Source organism: Corylus avellana, chromosome 2 (genome assembly GCF_965113065.1).
Source record: "Corylus avellana chromosome 2, dhCorAvel1.hap1.2, whole genome shotgun sequence".
Classification (NCBI taxonomy): Eukaryota; Viridiplantae; Streptophyta; class Magnoliopsida; order Fagales; family Betulaceae; genus Corylus; species Corylus avellana.
This window is the reverse complement of record NC_142491.1, coordinates 15677309-15700652: the sequence shown is the minus strand read 5'-3', so window position 1 is coordinate 15700652 and position 23344 is coordinate 15677309. Positions and strand designations below refer to the sequence as shown.

The 23344-nt window shown below is 35.0% G+C and overlaps 1 protein-coding gene across 7 annotated transcripts; it reads right to left on the bottom strand.

The window, feature by feature from the left end:
* Positions 1-412: 412 nt before the first annotated feature.
* On the bottom strand, positions 413-22733 carry PHOT2 (phototropin 2). 7 transcript variants are annotated; one of them, XM_059586282.2, is made up of 24 exons: positions 22525-22733; positions 21402-22062; positions 20654-20836; positions 19408-19499; positions 19044-19329; positions 18621-18837; positions 17975-18045; positions 17013-17119; positions 16267-16316; positions 16041-16145; positions 14889-14948; positions 14125-14214; positions 12625-12701; positions 10577-10661; positions 8998-9078; positions 8168-8271; positions 7793-7842; positions 6616-6722; positions 5869-5991; positions 4930-4981; positions 3194-3306; positions 1131-1271; positions 818-936; positions 413-569 (listed from the first exon to the last, which is right to left on the bottom strand). In XM_059586282.2, the coding sequence occupies exons 2-23, from the start codon at positions 22016-22018 to the stop codon at positions 820-822; spliced, it is 2928 nt and encodes a 975-aa protein (XP_059442265.2). In that variant the 5' UTR covers positions 22019-22062; positions 22525-22733; the 3' UTR covers positions 413-569; positions 818-819. The 7 variants fall into 7 exon arrangements, 6 of the variants coding, with proteins under 6 accessions (XP_059442265.2, XP_059442257.2, XP_088369460.1 ...); XM_059586274.2 differs by lacking the exon at positions 22525-22733 and adding an exon at positions 22227-22511; XM_088513334.1 differs by lacking the exon at positions 22525-22733 and adding an exon at positions 22394-22511.
* Between the last annotated feature and the right edge of the window lie 611 nt (positions 22734-23344).

The window sequence follows — 23344 nt, the reverse complement described above, 5'->3', positions numbered from 1 at the left end:
ATATCATTCAGCCACAAATATGAGCTACCATTTGACATTCATTTTTTTATAAAATGTTAAGTCACATAAGTTTATAAGATAGTTATAATAAAAATTGTAGTATCCCGTTATAATATTAATAAAAAGAAAAAAAAAAAAAAAAAAAAGAAAGAGAAAGGTTCGTCTTTCTCCTTTTAACCATTTCAACATCTACAAATTAGTGAATGGGTGTATCTCGACGTGCTTATCCTGATGAATTGTGCTTTTATTTAAACATTTATTAACTGCTAAAATTGGACCTCCACGAAATATTTACCAATACAATGGTATAGAGGCTGTCCCAAGTGGTAATTTCGTCGTGGATATCTCTCATACACCCCCTTCTTCCTCGGACAACCCCCACACCCCCACCCACCCCCACCCTCCCAAAAAAAAAAAAAAAACTGTGCTACAGATTCGTTCCTGATGGCTGTTTCTCTTCCCTTTATGATCTGAAATTTCCAGTTTCTAAGTTGAGGTAACTCCCCCGCGTCAGAGAGAGGCACGACCGACATCTCATGATTTTGGTTTAGCTAACATTATAAAGAAGCCTGCACAGTGATGCAGAAAATATGAGTGTAAAGCCTAAAAGATTCTGTAAATAATCATGTGCATGAAACTAATTTTAAGCAGAGCTGTACGTTTTGTCCACAATGGGACATGCACACGACTCAAAAAGACGATAATAATTATCTCAAGCGGATAAAAGACAGTTCAATATTCTGGTTTATGTTTGCAGTTAACAGCAAAAAGAAAGGCATAATGCTGATCTAATTCTATATAAGTAATCAATGTGAACCTTCAGAACATCTCCATGTCCATAGAATAAACAAGCACTCCATCATCTTCCCACTGCAATTCCTTGGACTTTGGATCTTTTCCAATGAATTGAAGAGGCACAACTAGCGGTGGTGGGCTCTGCATACAAGCAAGCAAACTGGTGAGCAAGACAAGTAATTGTATTGATAAACAATAGCCTGTGTAAGAGTCCTCTGAAAGATTTTTCTTTTTTCTTTTTTAATTCCTCAGCAGGCTTTCAAAATCAGTATCAATATTTCCAAGAACCAGTATAAGAGATTTTTCTATTCATTAAAAAATTGTAGTACTATTACCATGCAGCGGATCAGAGGCCATTTAATTCCATGGAAAAAAGGGTGTTCTTTGATTTCATTGGCACCAGTATTTGATCCTAAACGGCTGGCAGGGTCTCTTTGCAACAACGCATTAATCAATTGTCTGGCTGCAAGACTTACCTGGAGCATTAAGGAAGTAAGGTCAGCTGCTGCATAATTAGTAGGGAAGCTCCAAGAAAAAAGATTGAATGATGCATCCCTAATATTAAAAATCAAATCATTCAAGAACCTAATTGCCAGTTGATTCCGGGATGCATAAAATACATAGCTTTTGTCACATCAAAAGATAAGGTAGGCTATCTTTGGTGATACAGAATGTGGATCCTACAAATCATAAACATCTAATTACAATCTTGTGACTTGGAGGCATTAAGTCTATCATACATACCAACGGTCCACTCCCATGAACGTGGCTTCCAAAGTTCTTCGAGATGTTATTTTCCAACAAATAATATGATAGATCGTTTGCATTAGTGACTTCTACAGTTGTAACCAAGAGCAGTCTAATTTGTCAGTGCAAATATATCCCTTTCCAGAAATGTTTTCTACTTAAGTAAATGGGGCCTTAAATTATGCTGTTCTGAATAAGATTGATTCAAACAAATTGCAGGTTTTCAATTAACTGTATTTACAGTGTGCAACTTGCTTGAACTTCTAACCAATGTTTCTTTAGTGGACAAAGTCAAGGAGATCAACTGGAATTTGAGGTGCAAGACTAGTGGCATCACCAAAGTGCAGAGCAATTAGCAGTACTGCGGGTGCAGAGATCTTGGCACTTCCCCGATAATAATTTCAGTCAGTTAAGCACAGATTTTTTTTCTTCTTTTGCCCTTTGAGTTTGTATAGAGTGTAAGTGTCACTTTTTGTAGTGCTTTCCGGGGTACTCCCCTGTTCTTGTCAGTTTTTGCTTGCTGAATGAATTGCTTACTTACCCAAAAAAACCTTTTAGACTCAATATTAAAATCCTTAACTTTCAAAAGTGTTCCCACTTCTTTCACAATAGAATTTAAGGCTGAAACCAGGTTATCTGCAATTTTTGTTGTTCAAAGGTGTCGTGTCGAGTTTGCATGAAAACATCAGAGAGAAAGAAGAGGTACGTTAGTTCTCACATAGCCTACCTCATATGTTTTATTATAGAGGTTTGAGAAATATTACATTTTCCAAAATACACTGGTTGTAATACCCTCGTCCCATATTGAGACGAGAGGAGTAACCCACATAGAGTGGGTGGTTTATAGAAATATACTCAGGAGAGCTAAGTCCCGCATTGCTTACTTACTAGTTGAAATTGGGGTTTATAAGTGATTCTAGATAAGCTTCAAATTAACTAATCCTTTTGGGGTGATAGCGCAAATGTGGCTAACGCGTTTTTCTGAATCGTAACAATTTGTAATGCCCCAATCCCATATTGGGAGGAGGAGTTCCCACATAGAGTGGATAGTTTATAAAAAGATACTCATGGGTGCTAAGTCTTACATTGATTTTATTAGTGATTCTAATGAATTCTAAATTGACTAGTCATTTTGGGGTGATAGTGCAAATCTGGCTAGCACTTTTTACTATGTTGCTACAAATAGTATTATAGTCAGGTTGTAATGCGTCATGTGGTACTGTCAGAACCACTTGACGTGGCCCTGACGATGAAGTCAGGGGTTAAAGGGTGAGAGTTTGTAACACTAGAGTCCCATATTGAGAAGAGATAAGTAGTCCACATAGAGTGAGTAGTATATAAAAGATGCTCATTGGTGCTAAGTCCCACATTAGTTACTGACTTAAGCGATTCTAGGAAAACTTAATTCATTTTGGAGTGATAGTGCAAATGTGGCTAGCGCTTTCCCTAGTCGTTACACATGTACATCAAACCCTATCAAACTCTTCTAACATTCTTAATGTTAAGATGAAATCAAGGTCAAGTTGACCAGAATTACCCCACACAATTGGTCAACATCACCAACATAAATAAATAGAAAAACTCCATCTGGATAGTAAAACAAAGATTTCCCAACACATAATGCAAGCTCATTAGAGATTTAATAACTTACAGAAATACTGCTTGGAAAGGTCAGATCTTTGTGCAAGATATTGGCAAAAGTCTTCTGTCTATTCTTTCCCCTGAAAGGTGTACGACCGTAGAGCATCTCATACAACAAGATACCTGAATTTAAATGTGAATCACTGGGCATTAATGATAAAGAATGCATACAAAATTATGCTTCTTGGTTGAGCAAATTAATCAGAAAACACATTTGTTGTCATAATAAACAAGGCTAGCTTTAGAGTGTGGCAGTCCTAAAATGCCTTGATGCTTTAAAAATTAACAGGAATCCCATAATGCACACACCTCATTAGCCAATGCAAATGAAAAAAAATGTGCCGTTTAGGTCACAATCCATGAGGCATAATTCTCATTGTAACACCCCAGTCCCATGATGGAAGATGAATAGCTCACATAGAGTGAGTGATTTATAAGATACTCATGAGTACTAAGTCTCACATTGCTTACTTACTAGGTGAAACTGGACTTTATAAGTGATTTTAGGGAAGCTCTAAATTGATTAGTCATTTTGGAGTGATGACGTATATGTCGCTAACACTTTTCCTGGGTTGCTAAAATGGTATTAGAGCCACTTAGTAACGCCATGTGGTACTGGAACATTGCATGATGCGGCTTTGACAAGGATGTCGGAGGTTTAAAGGGGGGAGATTGTAATACCTCGGTTCCATATTGGGAAGATGAGTAGTCCACATAGAGTGCTTGGTTTTTAGACACTCATGGGTGCTAAGTTTCACATTCTTAGTTGTTAAGTGAAACTGGGATTATAAGTGATTCTAGAGAAGCTGCAAATTGATTAGTTTTTTTGGGATGATAGCGCATATGTGACTTGCACTTTCCCTAGGTTGTTAAAATAATGCTAGAGCCACGTTGTAGCATCACGTGGTCTTGACGAGAACGTCAAGGGTTTGAAGAGGGGGGCGGGGGGGAGGAGATTGTAACACCCTGGTCCTATATTGGGAAGATGAATAGCCTACATAAAGTGTGAGGCTTACAAAAATACTCATGGGTGTTAAGTCTCACATTGTTTACTTACTATGTGAAACTGAACTTTATAAGTGATTTTCGATAAGCTTCAAATTGACTAGTCATTTTGGGGTGATAATGCAGATATGGTTAACGCTTTACCTTGGGTCATTAAATACTTTGTTATTTATGATGATGTTGATATAATTAGAGTATGAGGAGAAGCTGATAATTTTTCTTCATTTTTTTATTATCCAAATATGCCCAAGATTGTCTATCAAACCATTTTGTTAATTGGTATTTTCTTTCTAACCTTTTACTAAATTATATATATATATATATATATATATATATATATATATATATATATATATTTTAAAAAGATCGAAGTACTACAGCCTTATGCCTCCAATGCATGTGCTCATAGCAGTGCTATAACATTATCATTTGCACATCCTTCGTAGTCATGCTAACAGATTCAAAAGACAATTTTCACCATAAGTATTACAGCCACAAAGAGGAAAAAAAATATAATGGGATGAACATAGGAAAGATGGTTGACAAAAGCATGTTATTTTTATGTCAGGAATTATTGAAGAACTTGCCGCTTCAGAGGCATTATTGATGAATCTTTAAACCAAGTGAAAAAGATATTTGAATATCATTTTAAGAAAGTAAGAGAATAAAAAATTACGTAAATGATAATAATAACTAGCAAAACACATAATGGTCATATATCATGATTGAGCATGTGCTTACCAAGAGCCCACCAATCAATGGCGCTACTATGTCCCGCACCTGTAATAATTTCCTGAAATCAAGTATTTATGAGAACTTTGAAAAGAAATTAGTGTAAAATACTAATTACTATTATTATCATTCTCGTAGCAGATATTATTTGTAGCTATGCAATTATTTGCTGCTAAATATGAACAGGATTATGTCAGCAGTAAACACCTACAAAATGGTATGAATATGCAACTGTATGCAGCTAGCATGTTTTGAAACAAAAACATATTTCCTGCCAATTATGAAAAGCCCAAGCTAAAAATAATAATATATCGGACATCAAAGCTGAGTTCCATATTGGATTAAATCCAGCAATGGCAGTAGGAAGCTAACTTTTGGAGCAAGCTTTCACCATTTAACAAAAAGGGCAAGCTTCAAATTATTCAACGAATGAGGGACAAAGAAAGTTTTATACTTCATAGATATTTCTGTAAATATAGCCTACTGACACTTAATTTACTCCTTTTCAATGATTTTAGAACCCTCCAGAACAAATGGATCTGATATTTTACTTTCTCCTTAACTTTCTTTAGTCATTTAGCATGTTTAATTTGCAGACGCAGACCAGCGATGTACAGGGAAGCATCTTCCTTAGCAATTTTTTGCATGCAGAAGGACATGAAGCAGAACAAGGGCGTGCAGGACATAAAAGTTTATCAATAATCATTTCATCGGTGCCTCAATAGTACACATTTAATACATTTAAAACATTCCATAATCATTTGATCAGTGCCTCAATAATACACATTTAATACATTTAAAACATTCCATAAAAGTTTGTTTGAAGAATATCCCAAGAATTCTAGAATCTGACAGAAACTAAAACCATGTCTTCATCTGATATGAAATGAAGTACTAGAAATAGTATGAAGTACATGGACATTTAGCATGATTGAAGATTCACCGTACAGGAGCAATATATTCTTCGGTTCCAACAAATGAGTTTGACTGTGTAACTGGTTCTGCAACAAATGTTGGTGGTGGTCGACTCCTAGATCTCCTCCTCTTACTAGGTAATGCATGCTTTAGAATCTGCAGTACATAGTAGCACGTAAGAGCAGTCAGTAATTCTCAAGTATCCAGTAATTATCAAGCAGAAATGCAAAACTAAGAAGATAATGTAATTCACCTTCCCAACATTTCATGGTACAAAGAATATTCAGAATCGATAAGAAGATATGCAAAGAAAAATTTCACTGTATTTTGGTAAAAAGAATGGTGGAATAGTATTAATATAGTGACAGAATCAAAAAGATGAGTTGATGGAACCAAGAAAGAGAAGCAAAAATACTTAATCCACTAAGGTGGAAATGAACACAGACTTCCTCCATTTCATGAAAAGAAATAAATACAATTGAAAAGAATATGAGTGACATGAGAATTTCTGGCTTCAATCACACAACCTGTCGAAGAACCAATTTAGATTTTTCATGCATGATCCTTCAACATGAAAGAGCAGTTGATTGCTCTCCTGTGAACAATCAACTCTTTGACTAACTTTTCTTTTTTAAATTTAAATTTATTTTTGTTGCCAACTTATGGTGGCTTTATTGACTTGATGAAGACCAGTAACACTATACTAGGAAACACAAAAACATGATGTATGAGTCTGTAAAAAGTGAAGCAGTAAATCTTCTGACAGAAAATGTAACATACTTGGGGTTTACATGATGCCATTAATGACAGATCAAAGTCAGTTAGTACGATATGCCCATCCTTCTGGACCAAGATATTTTCAGGCTTCAGGTCACGATAAATTATTCCTGTACAAAGGCATGGGAAAAAAATAATAAGTGGAATACAAAATCTCTTGTTCCTAATTAGTGTGGATTGATATCATCATTCAGTCAAGCTTGTTACACTTACAAGTATTAACTGACAGGTTAGATAATTAGGCTACTCTAGTACAGCTATAACACGAGCAGAAACTCAAAGTCTCTAACAAGGTTTTGATGGACCAATGCTTAACAGCAGAGATTCTTAAATATGTTTTTTTTTTTTTTTTTGGATTTGGCACCGGGTATCTACAGTGCACAGGCCCTCGGCAAAGAGTTTCTTGCAAGTGTACCTCGGTTAATTCAAAAAGCGAACCCCCAGCCTGATGGCCCCAAAAAACAGTTTGCACTGATCAGTGAATTTCAAACATAAGACCTTGAGAAGCATACTCAAAGTCGCAGGCTGTCCAATCACTAAGCCAACCTCTTGGGGTTAGAGATTCTTAAATATGTACCCCAAAACAAGTTATAGTTTAACATTTATGTATTATCCTTCAAATTAAATATTATATGAAAACAACGTAACTGTCAAGTAACTGTACTTTAGTTACATGCCTATATGTCATTGAAAAATTTGATAACCAAACCTCTTGCATGTGGATAAGGATTTGGGAACACAAATTCTGCTTTTAGCTTATCGATCTTAACAGCCTATCTCTGCTACGACTACCCACCAAGCTAAACATGAATAAAAATAGTTAAAACAGGCACTTCTCTGCTACAACTACCTACTGAGACTTGTATTTCCCACTTTAGAAATCAATTTCGATTCAAACACGAACATATGCAAGTACATAATATATATAATACAAGCACACGTGTGTGTGTGGCCCAAAGAGAGGAATGGCGATTATAGAGAAGAAAATAATGGCAGTTTTGGTAATGTTTACCCCTCCCACTAATGGTAGTTTAGGACTTGGGAAGCACTCGCATAAATAAGCTCCTGCTGGTTTCCTCCAATTCATTATACAAGTATAAGAAAGAAAAGGAAAGAAAAACTACATTGATACAGTAAAATCAGAACTAGGGCACTAGAGATTCTCATGTGATCAAAATACCTAAACAGTGGAGATACTCCAAGGCAATGACGACCTCTGCTGCAAAGAACCTAGAGATCAATAAAAATTAGCATTGAAATAATTAAAGGTCCAGCATATAAGAAGTGTATAGATATCTGGATCAGAATAAGATGTTTGAGTGTTTCGATTGAAAAATGAAGAGAAATCAACAACTCATAAGAACAAAGAGCCAATCTGTGCTTCACATGACCAGTGGAACAATAAACAACCCAGTGTTGGAGATAGTTTGCAAGGAATATCTGAAATCATTACATTTCTAGTTGCATCAACTTTATCTCAACTTCGATAGTAGTGAAAATCCAGTATGATCAAGAATTTCAACTAGCTAAGATATGTATACAAACATGAGAGTACCTTGCAGATTCCTCTTTAAAAATTTTCATAGGCTGCTTGTCAAGCACGGCAAACAATTCTCCACCAGGGCAAAAGTCTGTTATCAAACAAACGTGTGTAGGGGTCTGAAGAGACAAAGAGACATCAGTATACTCAAATGCATTATAAATCAGTCCTATCAACCAACAAGGAAAATTTCCATACTGTCATCAATGAAGCATGTTAGATCCATGTTTATTTTTGATATTGTTTGTCCGCAATGTAAATCAGATACTTCTATAAAGGTACTGATACTCTTGGATACTCCCAATACGTATTCAATACTCCATAAAAAAATCCAAATTCTGAAAATATAATTTTTAAATCTGGCAAGATAAGCAATACTTCTTGGAGATATATATATATATATATATATATTACTTATCAAATATATATATATATATATATATATATATATATATATATATATATATATAAAGACAGTCTAGCATATTATAAATACAACCTCTTTAAGTACAGAAAAGGAGTCGTACTGTGAGTAAAACATAGCAAAGGTTTAAAAGATACAACTAGAGTAATGTGTAAATAAGGATGCTTGCATGATTAGATCAGTTGTGTCAGTGTTAAGAGTGCTTGTGAGCTTGAAAAACTATATAGTCTAGAATCTTTCTGGTATTCAATTACATCTCAGGCTGCAATTATAATTTTAATTCTCTTCAAAATCATGAGATAGAAGTATTCATCCATGGACTATACTCATATGCATGTTTATGGACATAAATGTAATAGAGCATACAGATATTCAAAGTTCAGTAAGAGAAAATTATAATTACAAACAAAAATGAGTAGACCTGAAATGAAGTGTAGAGTGTGGGAAGAAAAGGATGATCGAGTAGCGAAATGATTTCCCTCTCGATGCATGCTCGGTGAACCTGGACAATACCCACAATAATGTATGATCCTTAGAGCAAATGAGTGATATGAATTAACTCTTCTGCAAAAACTAAAAGGAGAGTGCATATCTAAGCATGTGCATGTGGGACTGCTAGATGTGCGTGCACCATGTAGCAAAATTCCTACGTTAACATCAATGATGGTATGCAGATGCATTTGTACTTCCTAATTTTGATTTATAGAATATATTAAAAATTGATAGATTAATCTTCAGAAGAAAACATGAAATTTGATTAGAATAGGGCATCGTGTTAACAATAAATAAGTTTGCTGAGACAAGCTCTGCTACTAGATGAACAAAACACATAAGTTTGTAATTAACACATGATAACAATAACTTGGTGGATCACGGTATCCAATTTCGAACATGGGATGCAGATTTTAATGAGAATTTCCATACAATCTGGAACTGCTATAAGTATTTCAATCTACGAAAAGAATCGATTACAGATGACACCGTCTTTCATCATTAACTGACCAATTTTAAGAACACTGCAACAGGGAATATGCTGGATTCCTAGCAGCCAATAAGTTCACTGTCAAGACTTCATCCAAGGCAATGAACCTTAAAGGCTGAAGTCCTTCACCCCAGAGGAAATAATGAAATGGTAATCCTACTGATTTATGACTAAAACCGCATTTGACAAAATAGAGAAATTTTGAAACAAGCTTCATCACAATTGAATCGTCAGTATTGGCAAAGTGACTAGTTTGAGATAAAATAATTTCACTAAGCATTAACTGATTTCCAAACAAATATGTACTTTTCATAGACATATATAATTGATATGATTTTAGAAGCGCATATGTGTCTTTGATTTATCAAGAGCTTATGACATTCACAAAACTTTCAAATATAAGAGAAGGCCACAGATTCCAAGCCACTATATCATGAAATGTATCAATTTTGTAAAAGAAACTGAAACCAAATACTTTCTTGCAGACTCGATAAAAGTCATTGAGTGTTTAGTTAACACAAAAACGCAAAAGAATTGCCAAATAAATATTCTTTATAGAGTGCAAATGCTTGCATTCAACACATTTAAGAAATAACAGTTATAACATGTTAGAATATTAATTAAATGATCAAATTCATCATTTTTCATCGGCTTAAGCTTTTGGGGTGATTAATGATCTAACATGGTATTAGTGTGTGATTCTGAGTTTGAATCCTTATTCCACAGTTTATCTCATTTCTATTAAATATTTCATGTGTTGCGCTCTATTTATTAAGGGGGAGGAGTTTAGGCCCACAAGTGAGAGGATGTGTTAGATAATTAATTAAATGATTCAATCCAAGCTTTCCCATTATCTTATACTTAAGGTATTATTGGTGATTTAACATAGAAAAAGAACAAAAGCTTGTGTTAATTTAAGGTAGCATATTTCAATCAGATAGGTAAATGGCAACCAGATCATTTATTACATTGCTTTAGAAGGAAACGAAATTTGATATGGTTCTCTGTACATTCAGACCTTGTTACGGTTAAGCATTGCTGACTTTTCCATTGCCTTCATAGCATACAGTTCACTAGTACCTTGCAGTTCCACCAAATGAACACTGCAACAAATACCAAAGTAATTTAATCAAAAAGCAGACCAAAGAATCCAATTTTTACATTAATGCTTTGGATGTCAAACAAAACCTTTATGTCGCCTCGAGATATATAGCAATTTTACACACCAGTTTTGAAAACATGGGTGAACCACCAAGTGCGAAACACGGGAGTAATAAATCAATTTTTCTTCAAGCTAAAACAGACCAGTACCAAAAAAAAAGGGGCGGGGGGGGGGGGGGGGGGGATATGAGAAGTCACTGGATTGAGGAATACTGAAGGAGAGACCTACCAATGGTTTTTTTTTTTTTTTAAAAAAAAGTTGCATGACACTCTCCTTCAAGTTTTGAGCATGATGCCTAGGGATGGGGCATTACATATTACATAATTTTAGTTTAGAGTTCAACCTACTTTTGTTTGTGAAAATATATTACTAATACCATATCTTCCCCTATCTGGAGTCCATAAAATAAATCCTAAAAGACCAATTCTTCTTATAAAACATAGATTTTGAAAACCTTCCAAAATTTTTGGGATCCAAATTCCTTTTCATATTTCCTTTTTCTATTCAATTAAATCATCTTGGACACACCAACTTTATTATACTACTTTTAGGTCTCTAAGATTGCGCTACTTCATGCCATTTGACTTCTTTGTACATGACTAAACTATCTTACGGAATTGCCTATCTGAACACCTATGAAAATGAATTAGATCCTGTCTTGCACTTATTCCTGTACCACTCCAGTCCTTCTGCTTGCATCTATGGTTTATTAACTTTGCACGTTTAACGGGTGAAGGGTTCCTACTAAATGTTGTGCTCATTTAATCTGTCTTGGTGGATGAGATCATAAGACCAAGAGTGGTAGATGCAACAGAAAAACCATGTAGGAATTCATTGGAATATAAATGCTCTGTTTGTTTCGACGTAAAATGTTTTCATGAAAAATGATTTCCTAGAAAACACTTTACATTGTTTGGCGCGTACAGCAAATCACAATATATATATATATATATATATATTCAATCATATTAAACTCTAAATTACGATATTCAATCATATTAAACTCTAAATTACGAAAATGTCTTAACCAGGTCTTGGAGGTGTCCTAACCGAGTCTTGCCGAGACTACACCGGGACCCGCTCGGCACCCCGGCGGGACCTATCCGAGATATCTCAGGTGGGTCCCGGTCGGGTCTTGGACAGGTCTTGGGCGGGTCCCAAGCGGGTCTTGGTGGGGTCCCAGGTGAGTCCCGGTGACTTTTCTGCTAGATCTATTGATTTAAGAATGAGATGCTCAAACTCGAAAAATGGTTTATAATTTTCAAAAAAAGAAACTATTTTCCGAAAATTAAAGAAGGATTTTCGGTCAAACGAAAAATATTTTCCATTGACTATTATTTTAGTCGTACCAAACACCAAAAAATAGGGAATCAATTTTCCAAAAATCATGTGCATCGAAACAAACAGAGCCAAAGTGTCTTCAAAAGTAGATTAAACAAAAGTATACAGGGAACATGAAAGGAGCAGGTGCTACCCAAGAACAATTAGCCGATCTGGATTTGTGAATCAAAGTATAGGATTATTAAGGAGATCTGAAGTAACCATAAGGAAGGAAGAAGGGAAGAGGGCGCTGGCCATAAAAGGAATACAACATTCTCTAAGGTGATTATAAGATCTGTTTTCAGAGACCTAAATTACCCTTATGGAAGGGGTAAGGGAGGAGATCCCCCCTTCCATTGCTCCTAGCAAAAACATGGTATGCGCACTAAAAAGCGGAATAAATAGCATATGTCATAAATACTGATAAATAAAATATCAAAATGCACTCAGACACAATTAGAGAGGCAATAATTTGGAACTCGTATATAATTATATTGCTATACTTAAAAAATAATAATTCTATTGCAACAAGTTTTCTGAATCAAGGCGATCTATTTCAATCTCATTTGCAAAAGGCACTTTACCTGCCAGTATCTCCGCAACCCAATGGTCTTATTGGCTTAAAATGATGTAGCCCAAGTTTTTCACCGCGTGCAGTGATCTAAGAAGCACAAAGGGATAGAAGGGAAGAAATAATGAAATATCAGTAAGGAAGACAGCTGTAAGATACCATACGAAACTATTTAACAAACAACGTATATGGATTTCAAGGAGTAGCAATTTGTAATTATAAATCTTCAAGACCTTCAGAGCCTACCACAAAAAATACAATCCATGATACATGTGATACTTGTCAAAAACTGTCATTTACATTTACTAAAATGTCATTAAATAAGTACTAATCCCAAAAGTTTAAGCTATTAGATGGAGAGGTAAAGCTAGCATATAAGTCTATATCAAATTGAATTTACGAACTATATTGATGATAAATTATCACTTGTTCCAAAAGTTTAAACTATTAATTGGACTAGCATATAAATCCATACCTAATAACACACCTAATCAATGAGGCCTCTTTAACAAGCCCTCTCTTGAATAGACTCAAAATTACATGTGTAATTATAATAGAAATGTCTCTCATTATAAGTGGGACCAAACACATAGATATTTGAAATTAACTGATATGAATAGAGGTAAGATGAGATTTGACAGATGATCTTCGAGTATGATACCGTAATATTTGACCATTTATCCTAAATGTTTAAGCTACTAAGTGGAACAACCAACTAATATATAGATCCATATTCAACTCCTTAAACAATCAATTGAGGACTTTCTAAGAAACATAACTCCATATAGTGGACATCTATAGCACCAAGAGCTCAAATCTAATGTAGACTTGAAGCGTGACTTACAAATATGTGCTACTCTTTTGTGCTTTATGGGCAAAATTTCTCTTAATAATATTGTAGAAGTTACTTATCAAAAAAAAAAAAAATAATATTGTAGAAGTTATCAGGACCTGAGTCCTTGAAAAGATTAACCACAAAGGAGAAATGACACTCCTCATATCATCAAAGTTTGAAAGGAAAAGGAATTACTGCAAAAAGGAGATCAAAATGCTCCAAACGAAAGCGTTGTGTTGTAATGGCCTGAATGATGTGTCCAAATTATGCTTTACTGGGTATAAATGAGTAGTTAATGAAGCACCAAAATTGTGTATAGACACTTATTAATAGTTCTAAAGGCCTTTATCCAGTGTGGGTGCTGCCAAGCAGGGTACTCTGAGGGTAGATTTCGATATGGTCCAAAGCCTCAGCCGTTTCAGATGAAATTTTTCAATGATAGAACCCACACACTTGTGGTTGACGGCATCAAATGTAAGAAAGCTATATATATGACAGCACATATTGCTAATGGTAACAATAATAATGAAATCAAATAGATTAACTCTATTCTCAACTCATTAAATCCTTATCCCCAACAAATTGAAGTTCAATATACAAGATAAGTTTGATGAGCAATAACATTTCAATGGTATTAGAATGTTATACAGTGCAATTTTAACTTTTACAAAGTGGTACCTTTTGTATTGCTAGCCAAGAAGAACTCTCTTTCTTGTGAGGCCTTGGAAAGACAGGCCGAGAATGAATTGCCCACAAATCTTCTGGTCTCTGAAAAATTGTAGAATATAAAAGTTGTATCAGCTATTAACCAACATAATTGCTGAAATAGAACCAGGATCTCATCATCAATGAAATATAAGATGTAGCAATACTTAAAAAAGTAAAATTTAAAAGATAGAAATATAAAAAATCTAAAATTTTTTAAGATATAGATCATACCACAATGAATTCTAATCCATAATTACAAACACTTGCGCAAATTCTAAACTATATTTTTATGAAAGAATGTATAGCAGACAAATTCTTCATGCCATAACAAGTATTCAGAGTTTCTAAATCACATCACTGCTTATTTGTGTGTGTCTGTAGGTGGGGGGGTAGCATGCGCATGCCATTCAAAATCATCAACATTGATATGTTGAAAATGAGATACAAGGGTTTTTTTTTTAACAAAAAAAAAAAAAAAATTGTAAGTCAAGCTTGTTTGTAATATTTCAGTTTGAACATTTAATAGCCCTATTCTGAGGAAATTTTATGAAAGTCAAATGATTCACATAATTCTTGTTTGAACTTTAGAGGTATCAAATTGTAAGGATTGGTGACCAGGTAACTTAACATAGTCTATTATTCTAATAAGTAAAACCGCACTGCAAATCTTTTAAAGCAATGACAAATGCGTCATTGATTATCAGTCTGAACATGAAGCCAAAAAAGTACCTTACCAAGTTGGCATCAGGAAGTTCTCTGACAGCGTCATCAACATTTTCTGCAGTGGCTTTGACCTGATAAAAGAGAAACAAGCATTAAAAAATGTTGAAAAAGAAGTGGAAAAGAAAAAGGAAACCATTCATATCAAAACATAACCTAAACTAATGAAGATAAAAGATGCACTTGACATGGGCTGAGTTTCTACCAGAGTAGATTACCCATAGTAACCCAAATCATTATTTCACCAGTGCTATTTTAAATACCCATGCTAACAGTGACAATCTCCAAAGTCTTACTTTCATATGAGGTCTTTCTTTCTACCAAACCTAGATACACAGTTTTTAGCAGCACAAAATATAGTCTGGTTGATTAAAAACTAAGGATATGTAATTGTAAATGCAACGATATTTGAATTCTCAGACAAATCCTCAATATAAATGTTTGAAGTTGTTTTATATGATAAGCAATAACAGTTTGCAACAAGAGTAATGCCTTCTGATGTTTAGAACCTGGGTAATTCCTGGGACTCTCGCCTATAAGTTGTCTGAAAAGATAATGAAAACCTGAGCTAGCAACTACAATACATAAAGAATGGGGCATCAACATCATGGTTAAATTAGCATGTTAGTAATAAATCCACATACAGAAAAGTGAGTTATGAGTAACTTAACAAAGATTTTTACAACTAATCACTGTGAGATCTATGAACCCTTTATCACTAATTGGGTCCATTATACGTATCTTTTTTTTTTTTTTCTTTTTTTTTTTGGGAATTCTGTTCCATCTACAGTCCTAGTCTCAGTCAACTTTTCTCATGTTATATCCTTCTTCACTACCTATATTATTTTGGGCTTGCTCTGCGCTCTTCACTCATTTAACTTGAACTAGTGCAATCGTTGGTCTTCGTTGCATAAGCTAAACCACCTTGAATAATTGTCCCTCATCTCTTCCTCAATAGGTACCACCACCAATATTTAATGGATATTTTCATTCCTTATTCTATCTTTGTTAGTATGTCCACTCATCTATTTTAAAATTCTTATTTCAGCTACCCCCATTTCATAAATGTGTTATAGACCAACATTCTGAACCATGAAAACATAGGTACTTTTACAGCAATCCTATAAAGACAACAAAAGATTTTTTTTTTAAAAAAAAAAACATACCAACTTTGCACTTTTTTGCTCTGTTCTCTCCGAGAGCCGATTGCGCAGAGGTTCCACATGATCACTTCCATCTAGTTGGACACCAATGAAGTATTGAAGCTCACCCTACCAAAGTTACATGGGCCTCAAGTGAAAAACTCAAAAGGGAATTAACATCCTAATTCAATGGATATTGAATCCAAGATTTGATTTAGCAAAATCTCCAGGCAAAAAATCTCATAGTCACCTTTTGGTCACGCATAGGTTGCAAGTGAAACAAATTCCAGAATTTTTTTCCTGAAATTCATGAAATCATAAGAATTTTATCATGATAGAAATTATTTTTTTTAAAAAAAAAAAAAAAAAACTAAAAGAAGATACCTTGAAAGAAAGGAAAAAAACCTAAACTCCAAAGAGACTTTATATATTATACAATAATTCCAACCAAATGCACTACAACTCCTAGTTTTCAAGCGACATGAAATGGTATAATAAAGGGAAAGTACACTTTACCCCCCAAGTATCACCACTTTTGCATTTTAGATTCCGAAGTTTAAAAAGTGACATTTGAACTCCAAAAACTACCAAACTGTGATTTAGCACATCCGTTAAGTTTTTTTGTTTGTTTGGACATAATGTAAGTCACGTGTGTCGCATGTGACTTTTTAGCCCCTAAACTCCCAAAAATGCTTTGGAGGTTAAACAAAGAAAAAAAGATGGAAAAGAAACCAACCCCAAATTTTTCTCCCTTTTTTTGTTTTTGTTTTTGTATTATTTTTTATTTTGTATTTTTTCTCTTTTGGGGGGCTTGAAGGGCTAAATAGTCAAGTGTGACACACGTGACTTAATTTAGGGGCTAGATTTTTTGGAGTTTAGGGCTAAAAAGTTAAGTGCGACACAATTTCGTAATTTGTGGGGTTCAAGTGTCACTTTTTAAACTTTGGTGGCTAAAATGCAAAATAATTTAACTAGATATCAAAAGCATTTACTTACCACTCTTAGTATAATTGATCAACTGAACAGTGATTTCCCTTTGTTTTCTAATGGCTTCTCTTATCTGTGAGACGGTTGCTTGATCTGTTTCAGGTCCTTGAAGAAACCTGTAAAATGGATGAGACAAATTAGAGTAGAGCTGGCATTATTGATCGAAGGAGTGGAAAATAAAAAGATAGGAGAGATAAGAATAATGATTTTTGAAACAAAAATGCTATGCTAAATTCATAAATCATAAAAATCATTAAAAAGATATTATAGCAATGACAATCATCATAAATTTTAATATAACTCAAGTTTCAGCAAGTAATATAGCCCACCTGAAAAGAATATAGACTAGACCTTCAAACTACAGTCCCCAAGCTTTTCAGTGCATCAAATGGGGCATGCATATGGTAGAGGCACAAATATAAAAAATAAAATAAATAAATAAAAAATCTGCCTTCCAATTTCTAAAAACAATCTTTGATGAATGAGTAAAGTAGCTACCAGTGAAGGAGTCCACTTCTAATCTCTCAACAACATTTGAAATCATTGACATACTAACATACTTATCTTCTCCCATACCTCGTAAACAAATTTCATATTACCCGTCTAAGATGTTCAATAAAAGTGTAGGAATTTTAATGTTCCAATAAACATAAGAATCCACTTTGAAGATTATAAAGTATCAATGGATTAGTAGACAGTTTTACTCTAAATTAATCTAACAAATAAAGTACATGAAGCATTTGCATTTAACTATTTGCAACAAAAGAGTAAGAAAAGCATTTAAAGTATGATGTTGCATTGTATAATCAGAGAGACACACATGAGAAAAATGGTCACAAAAAAAAAAGGACAGATATTATGGTATGTGCAAGAAAATTGAGTCCAACTTGCAGGCCTCTAAAATGGGAGTTAGATGGAAACACAGTCAAAATACTAACTAAACAACGATATAAAATATAGTAATTTCATACCTACAGTTCCTTCCCAAAATTTCTTCGCGTGTATACTCTGTCAATTCGAGAAAGCTATCAGATGCAAATATCTGCACATGAACTATTAAAATCAATTTCAACATAAAATGTGTACCATGTCTATGTGACATACAATTGCAAACTAGAAGCATGACACTTTATCTACTATGAGGAGTGTATCACATTTTGTATATTGATATTATCTAAGATATAAAAAATGTAGATGTAACTGTAGTCGATAAAAATGTTATTATTGATATTAATAATTTTTTTAGTTATGAAAGAAAAATTATTAGTAATTTCTAATATTAAGCAGTGCTACATGATCACACAGTACGAAAGTAAACATACAGTAAGGTGTGATGACAGAAATTTTACAAATTGGGCAGCACCTTGCAGCAAGAAACTTCAGAGAAGCATCTTTACATCTATGAAATACCCTGTTCACATACTTAAAATGGACTTTTGACATGCAAGATGCACTGAGTAATTCAAGCACGGTAAAAAGATAAACACGATGAAGAGAGAGAGAGCAATGAATGCACCGTAGTGCATCAAATGATAAACTACCAAAGTTCTGATTTTTGGAGTATTTATCTAAGTTTTTCCGTAGTATGAATAAACAAGAAGTTGACTTTCATCTTACAATTGGGTTATCAGGAAGTCTAGGATCAGTGATCACAAAGTTCTTTTCAATGCGTTCCAATGTGGTCGCTAGGTCAATTCCTTGGCGTATATCCCTTTCTCTATCGGTGCTATCCCAACTGTCAGAGTGTTCTATGTCTTTAGTCATCAAAACCTCTGGTTCAATACTTGGTTTCTCTTCATGCCTCCCTGCGGAGCTGGAAGACCTCCCTTTGAACCTGCAGGAGAAATTTACACATCAAATAAGAAATTTGACTCTTCTAAAAGAAATCATATGTCTGGCTACAACATCTGTAGCCATCCTTGATTTTTGAACAAGACATTGAGTAATGAAGACCAATGGACATACAGTCAAAATCCTTTACATTTTACAGTTAGCATCAGCCTTACCAAAATGAAGCAAAGGTAAATCATAAAAACTCACCCCATTAAGGAAATGCGTCCTGATTTTCTAGATTTTGTGTCTACTTCCCGAGAAGAACTTGGGTGAGACACATCACCCCTGGAATCCGATTGAGGAGTTTGTCTGCCGGGTGTACTCATATTCTGAATTTCAGCAGATTTCGGCAGAATAAAATCAAGGTTGAAACTTTCCAGTCCTTCATGCTTGCTGGCATTGTCATGACTCATAGTCTGAATGTGAGATTGTCGATGTTTTACAGTTTGGACAACCTCTGTGATGGAACCTAAAGCCTTCTCCTTCTGACGAGCTGACATGCATGAAAATATGATGATTAAGTGAAGCCACAATCACATCCGATAACAAAGTGGGTACACAAGCTTACTACCATCATAACGAATTAACGACTTGGGCAACCCATTTGGCCGTAGTGCCTTGTCATTAACACCTTCAGTGTATTTGCTGACCTCCACCTGCATTCTGCAGAAACAACATCCATAAAATTTCAGAATAAGACAAAATAAGATCCTAATTCAAAGAAAAAGGAAAACATTGCACTAAACAATTCCTATCATGATTACCATGGACAGCAAAAATTAGAAATTCTTTCCATGACCATGTATTTTGTTAATTCAGATATATCGTTATCTGACCCAATGATAAAAAAATTACCAAGTTTAGAAAAGCTATAATAATCATTAAACATCAATAATGATAAATGGAGCTTAGGAGCATCTTTAAACTCAAAACTCAAAAGATGGTATACGTGAAATTAAGAAAGTTTTTAAACCCATTAAATTCATTGAGTAGTGAGGTGGAGTTTGGGCTTTGTAAAAACCATATGGGGTTCTTTATGCCCAAATTGGGGAATAGGAATTCAATACCCAGCAGTAATCCTTGTTTGAAATAATCATGAGATTCTTATGACAGCATATTAATTGAAGTAACATGCCTAAAATATTAATCAAAACAAATGTGACATGAATGCTTATAAACACGACAAGATTACATTTTGAGGTGATTTATGCACATGTAAAACATCTCAAGCAATACAGAGAAGTTGAAGATTTTAGACTGCAAGTCAACTTGTGGGGATTATTGAGCCCAGAGTTTCTATCTCCATTGAAACTCAGTTTGCTGAGATCTGTACGCTTGAGATTTCCTGGTCATACATTAATTTCTCCTTTTTGCCTTCTCTTTTTCTAGGCAAACTTTCACGTTAGGTGGTTTTGATTCAATGGACAAGACTAGTGTCAATCACAAAGAATATCAAAGTTTGCTTAAACTGGTTGCTCCTGCAAAGAGAAAGAGACAGAGAGGGAAGGAAAAAAAAAAAAAAAAAACAAGAAATACGCCAACACTTGAGCTGACGCTAAGAAAAGGCACTACAGTTGTAGTTGGCAAAGAAGACAATTTAATAAGTGGCTTCTAAGCCATCTCATCTTTCACTAATTCTCTAATATTCAAGTCATGTATACCTACACATGAACATTCATGTTGAATTCCATGCATCGCATCTGTATATGTTCAAGAACCAACATACAGCTAGCATCAAATTGTTAAAAGGAAAAAATGATTTTCGCGAATTAAAAAGCATAAAAGGAAGGAAAGAAAGAAAGGAAAAAGGCGTTTACCCAATAAATTTGATGGTGTTGCCACGGTCATCTTTGATAGGGGTGACAGTGAGAAGATTCCAGAAAGGGGTACCATCCTTCTTGTAGTTCAAGATCCTGCCACAGTAGCCGTTCCCATTTTTAACTGCATCTCGTATTTTGGCCACTTCATTCCGGTCTGTTTCCGGCCCCTGAAGAAATCGGCTGCACCCAAAAAACACTTCACTGTCACTGCTCAATTTCCATCAGGCATTCCCATAAGGAATTTTTTTTTTTTTTTTTTTCTTCTTCTTCTTCTTCTCATTTTGGCGCCCACTGCTAAACTCAGACAAAGAATGGATTGAACCGTAAAGATCAAAAGGCAATAATGAATTCTGGTGTATAGAAAATCCATATCAACGGGTTTGGTTTCTTTGACAAAGACGATGAAAATTTCTCCTCACTTCCCCTGCCCTTTGTGGATGCAAGTTATGCGTTTCAAGTTATACATCTTTGGGTCTGACGTACGTGGGTGTTTCTGAAGCTTTTGCCGTGGTCTCAAAACAATTAAGTAAATTTCATTTGCATATAATATCTGGATTAAATTTTTTATTTGTAATTATAAATGGCACCCAAAAATAATATATATATATATAGAGAGAGAGAGAGAGAGAGAGAGAGAGAAAGGGTACGTAGCTAAACAGTTTAAAGAGGGACTTTTGTAGAAGAATTTAGAAGAAAGGTAGTCTACAAACTCTAGAAAAGAAAGGTGAAATATAGAGTAGTTTACCAGTTCCTTCCAATAACCTCCTTGGAAGAATAACCGGTCATACTAAAGAAGCCGGAGCTGGCGTACATAATGGGGCAGTCTGGTTTTGTGGCATCGGAGACAACAAATGTTTGTTGCAACGTTGCCAAAGCCTCCTTCAACTCTTGTGATAGCCTCGGTAAGGCCCCTGATGATGTTTCAGATCCACAATTTGATTCATTCGATGTCCTGGTTGACTCAGCTCCATCTCGTGATGCCGATGCCCTCGCCCTCACTGCTCCTTTGAAACTACCTTCTCCCACGTCTGACTTCACCACCACTCCCCATTCTGCTTTCCTTTCGGCTATGCCAGCTTCAGTTTTTATAATTTGATCACTCAAAGAAGAAGCTGAATTGTCGGGCTTGCTGACAGCCTCTTTCTCAAATGCCAACCACTTGCTCAAGCCCGCTGGCTCTGTACTGCCGACAGTAGAAGAACCAAAAGAATTGCTTTCTATTAATCCACCCTCATCTTGTGTCTTAGCTCCCTCGTTCTTCCTGCTAGTGCTAACATCATCACTCACCGGCACTTCGAACACCTCAATCGGTCTCCGCTCGTCTCCACCAGAAAATTGATACGTTGCTCTCGGTTTCTCCATTTTTCAATCGTCTCTTGAGTTAAATTAATTATATAAAGAACGACCTACCAAAATTAAACGAAAATTATCAACTATTTAATTTCAACGCTAGATTTCCCTCAGCTAAATTACAGCAGCAAAATCTTAAACATAAAGAATGAATCTGGGAACAGAGAAATGATAGGTAGTCTGCACAATTTTTTTTTTTTTTGTTTTCTCCTACTCATACCTCAATTATGCCCTGCAAGAAAAAGTCGAAAAAAAAAATCCCATGAATGATTTCAAGTAAGCAGGTGCAAGACCATGGAGCATAAAGACTTGCGAAGAAAGTTGAGAAAATGAGCAAGGTTTCAGTGTTTCAGACGACTCTGTATTTTAACTTGAAAGCATACACACTTGATTCTATGGCAATATATGATGCCATTGCTCTTCTCAGCATGACATAGCAGAACCACCGATTTCTCGATATGCTGGTGCTGATATAGAAAGGATTAATTATAATCATTTATCCCTCTGAGTTTCTTCACCTAATTTCCATTTGGGTGTGCTGTAGAGACAGGGAAACATGTGGAGGAAGAACCACCCACCAATTGCTCGAGATGCTGGTGCTGATATCATGGAATTATCATTTATTCCTCCCAATGATCACAACCCTTGTTTTTTAGATGTTGGTTTGTACAGATGCTTTTAGGCCGTCAATTTATTTATCCAACTTCCTCTGCATTTGGGAAAAAAAACCTACAATTACAACGATTCCAGAGTATGGGAGAAACAAAGGACACGCTATAAGATATATGAGGCTACAAAATGGGAATGTGGCAGAGATTGAAGATAAATTTCGCCATCACGTTGAATTTGGCTGTCCTTTTTGAGGTCAAGCTAGCATTTATATGTGGAAATTAACGCATCAAATACGGAAAGCATCGGAGGACCACAACATTGCGGTAACTCACAAGCTCGCCTAGGCTTCCACGTCTTACACTAGAGCCGAAAAAGATTACAATACACTTTCACTTTATCAATATGAACTGAAAATAGTACTGTCTGACTCTATTAAACTATTGTGTGCCCAAAACTTTCATTTCATCAGTCAAATGCGTTAATTCAGATGGTCAAAGTAACAATGCGTTGTAGTTCATGGGACAAAGTGACAATACGTTGTAGTTTAATCGGGCAAAATGACAATATGTTGTAATTCATGGGGGTAAAGTGACGGATTGATTGTCTGAGTTAACGACTTTAACTGACGGAATTGAGGTTTTTGGCACAACATAATAGTTTGATAGAGTCAAACAGTAGAGTGGTTAGTTTATAGGGACAAAGTAACAATGCATTGTAGTTGATGGG

Excerpts from the sequence above, each read along its gene's own strand:
- PHOT2 (XM_059586282.2), bottom strand. The coding sequence starts at position 22,018 with ATGGAGAAACCGAGAGCAACGTATCAATTTTCTGGTGGAGACGAGCGG. Across the intron at positions 14,215-14,888 it reads AACTTCCTGATGCCAACTTG|AGACCAGAAGATTTGTGGGC; the intron begins GTAAGGTACTTT and ends ACAATTTTTCAG. Across the intron at positions 10,662-12,624 it reads GGTTGCGGAGATACTGGCAG|TGTTCATTTGGTGGAACTGC; the intron begins GTAAAGTGCCTT and ends TATTTGTTGCAG.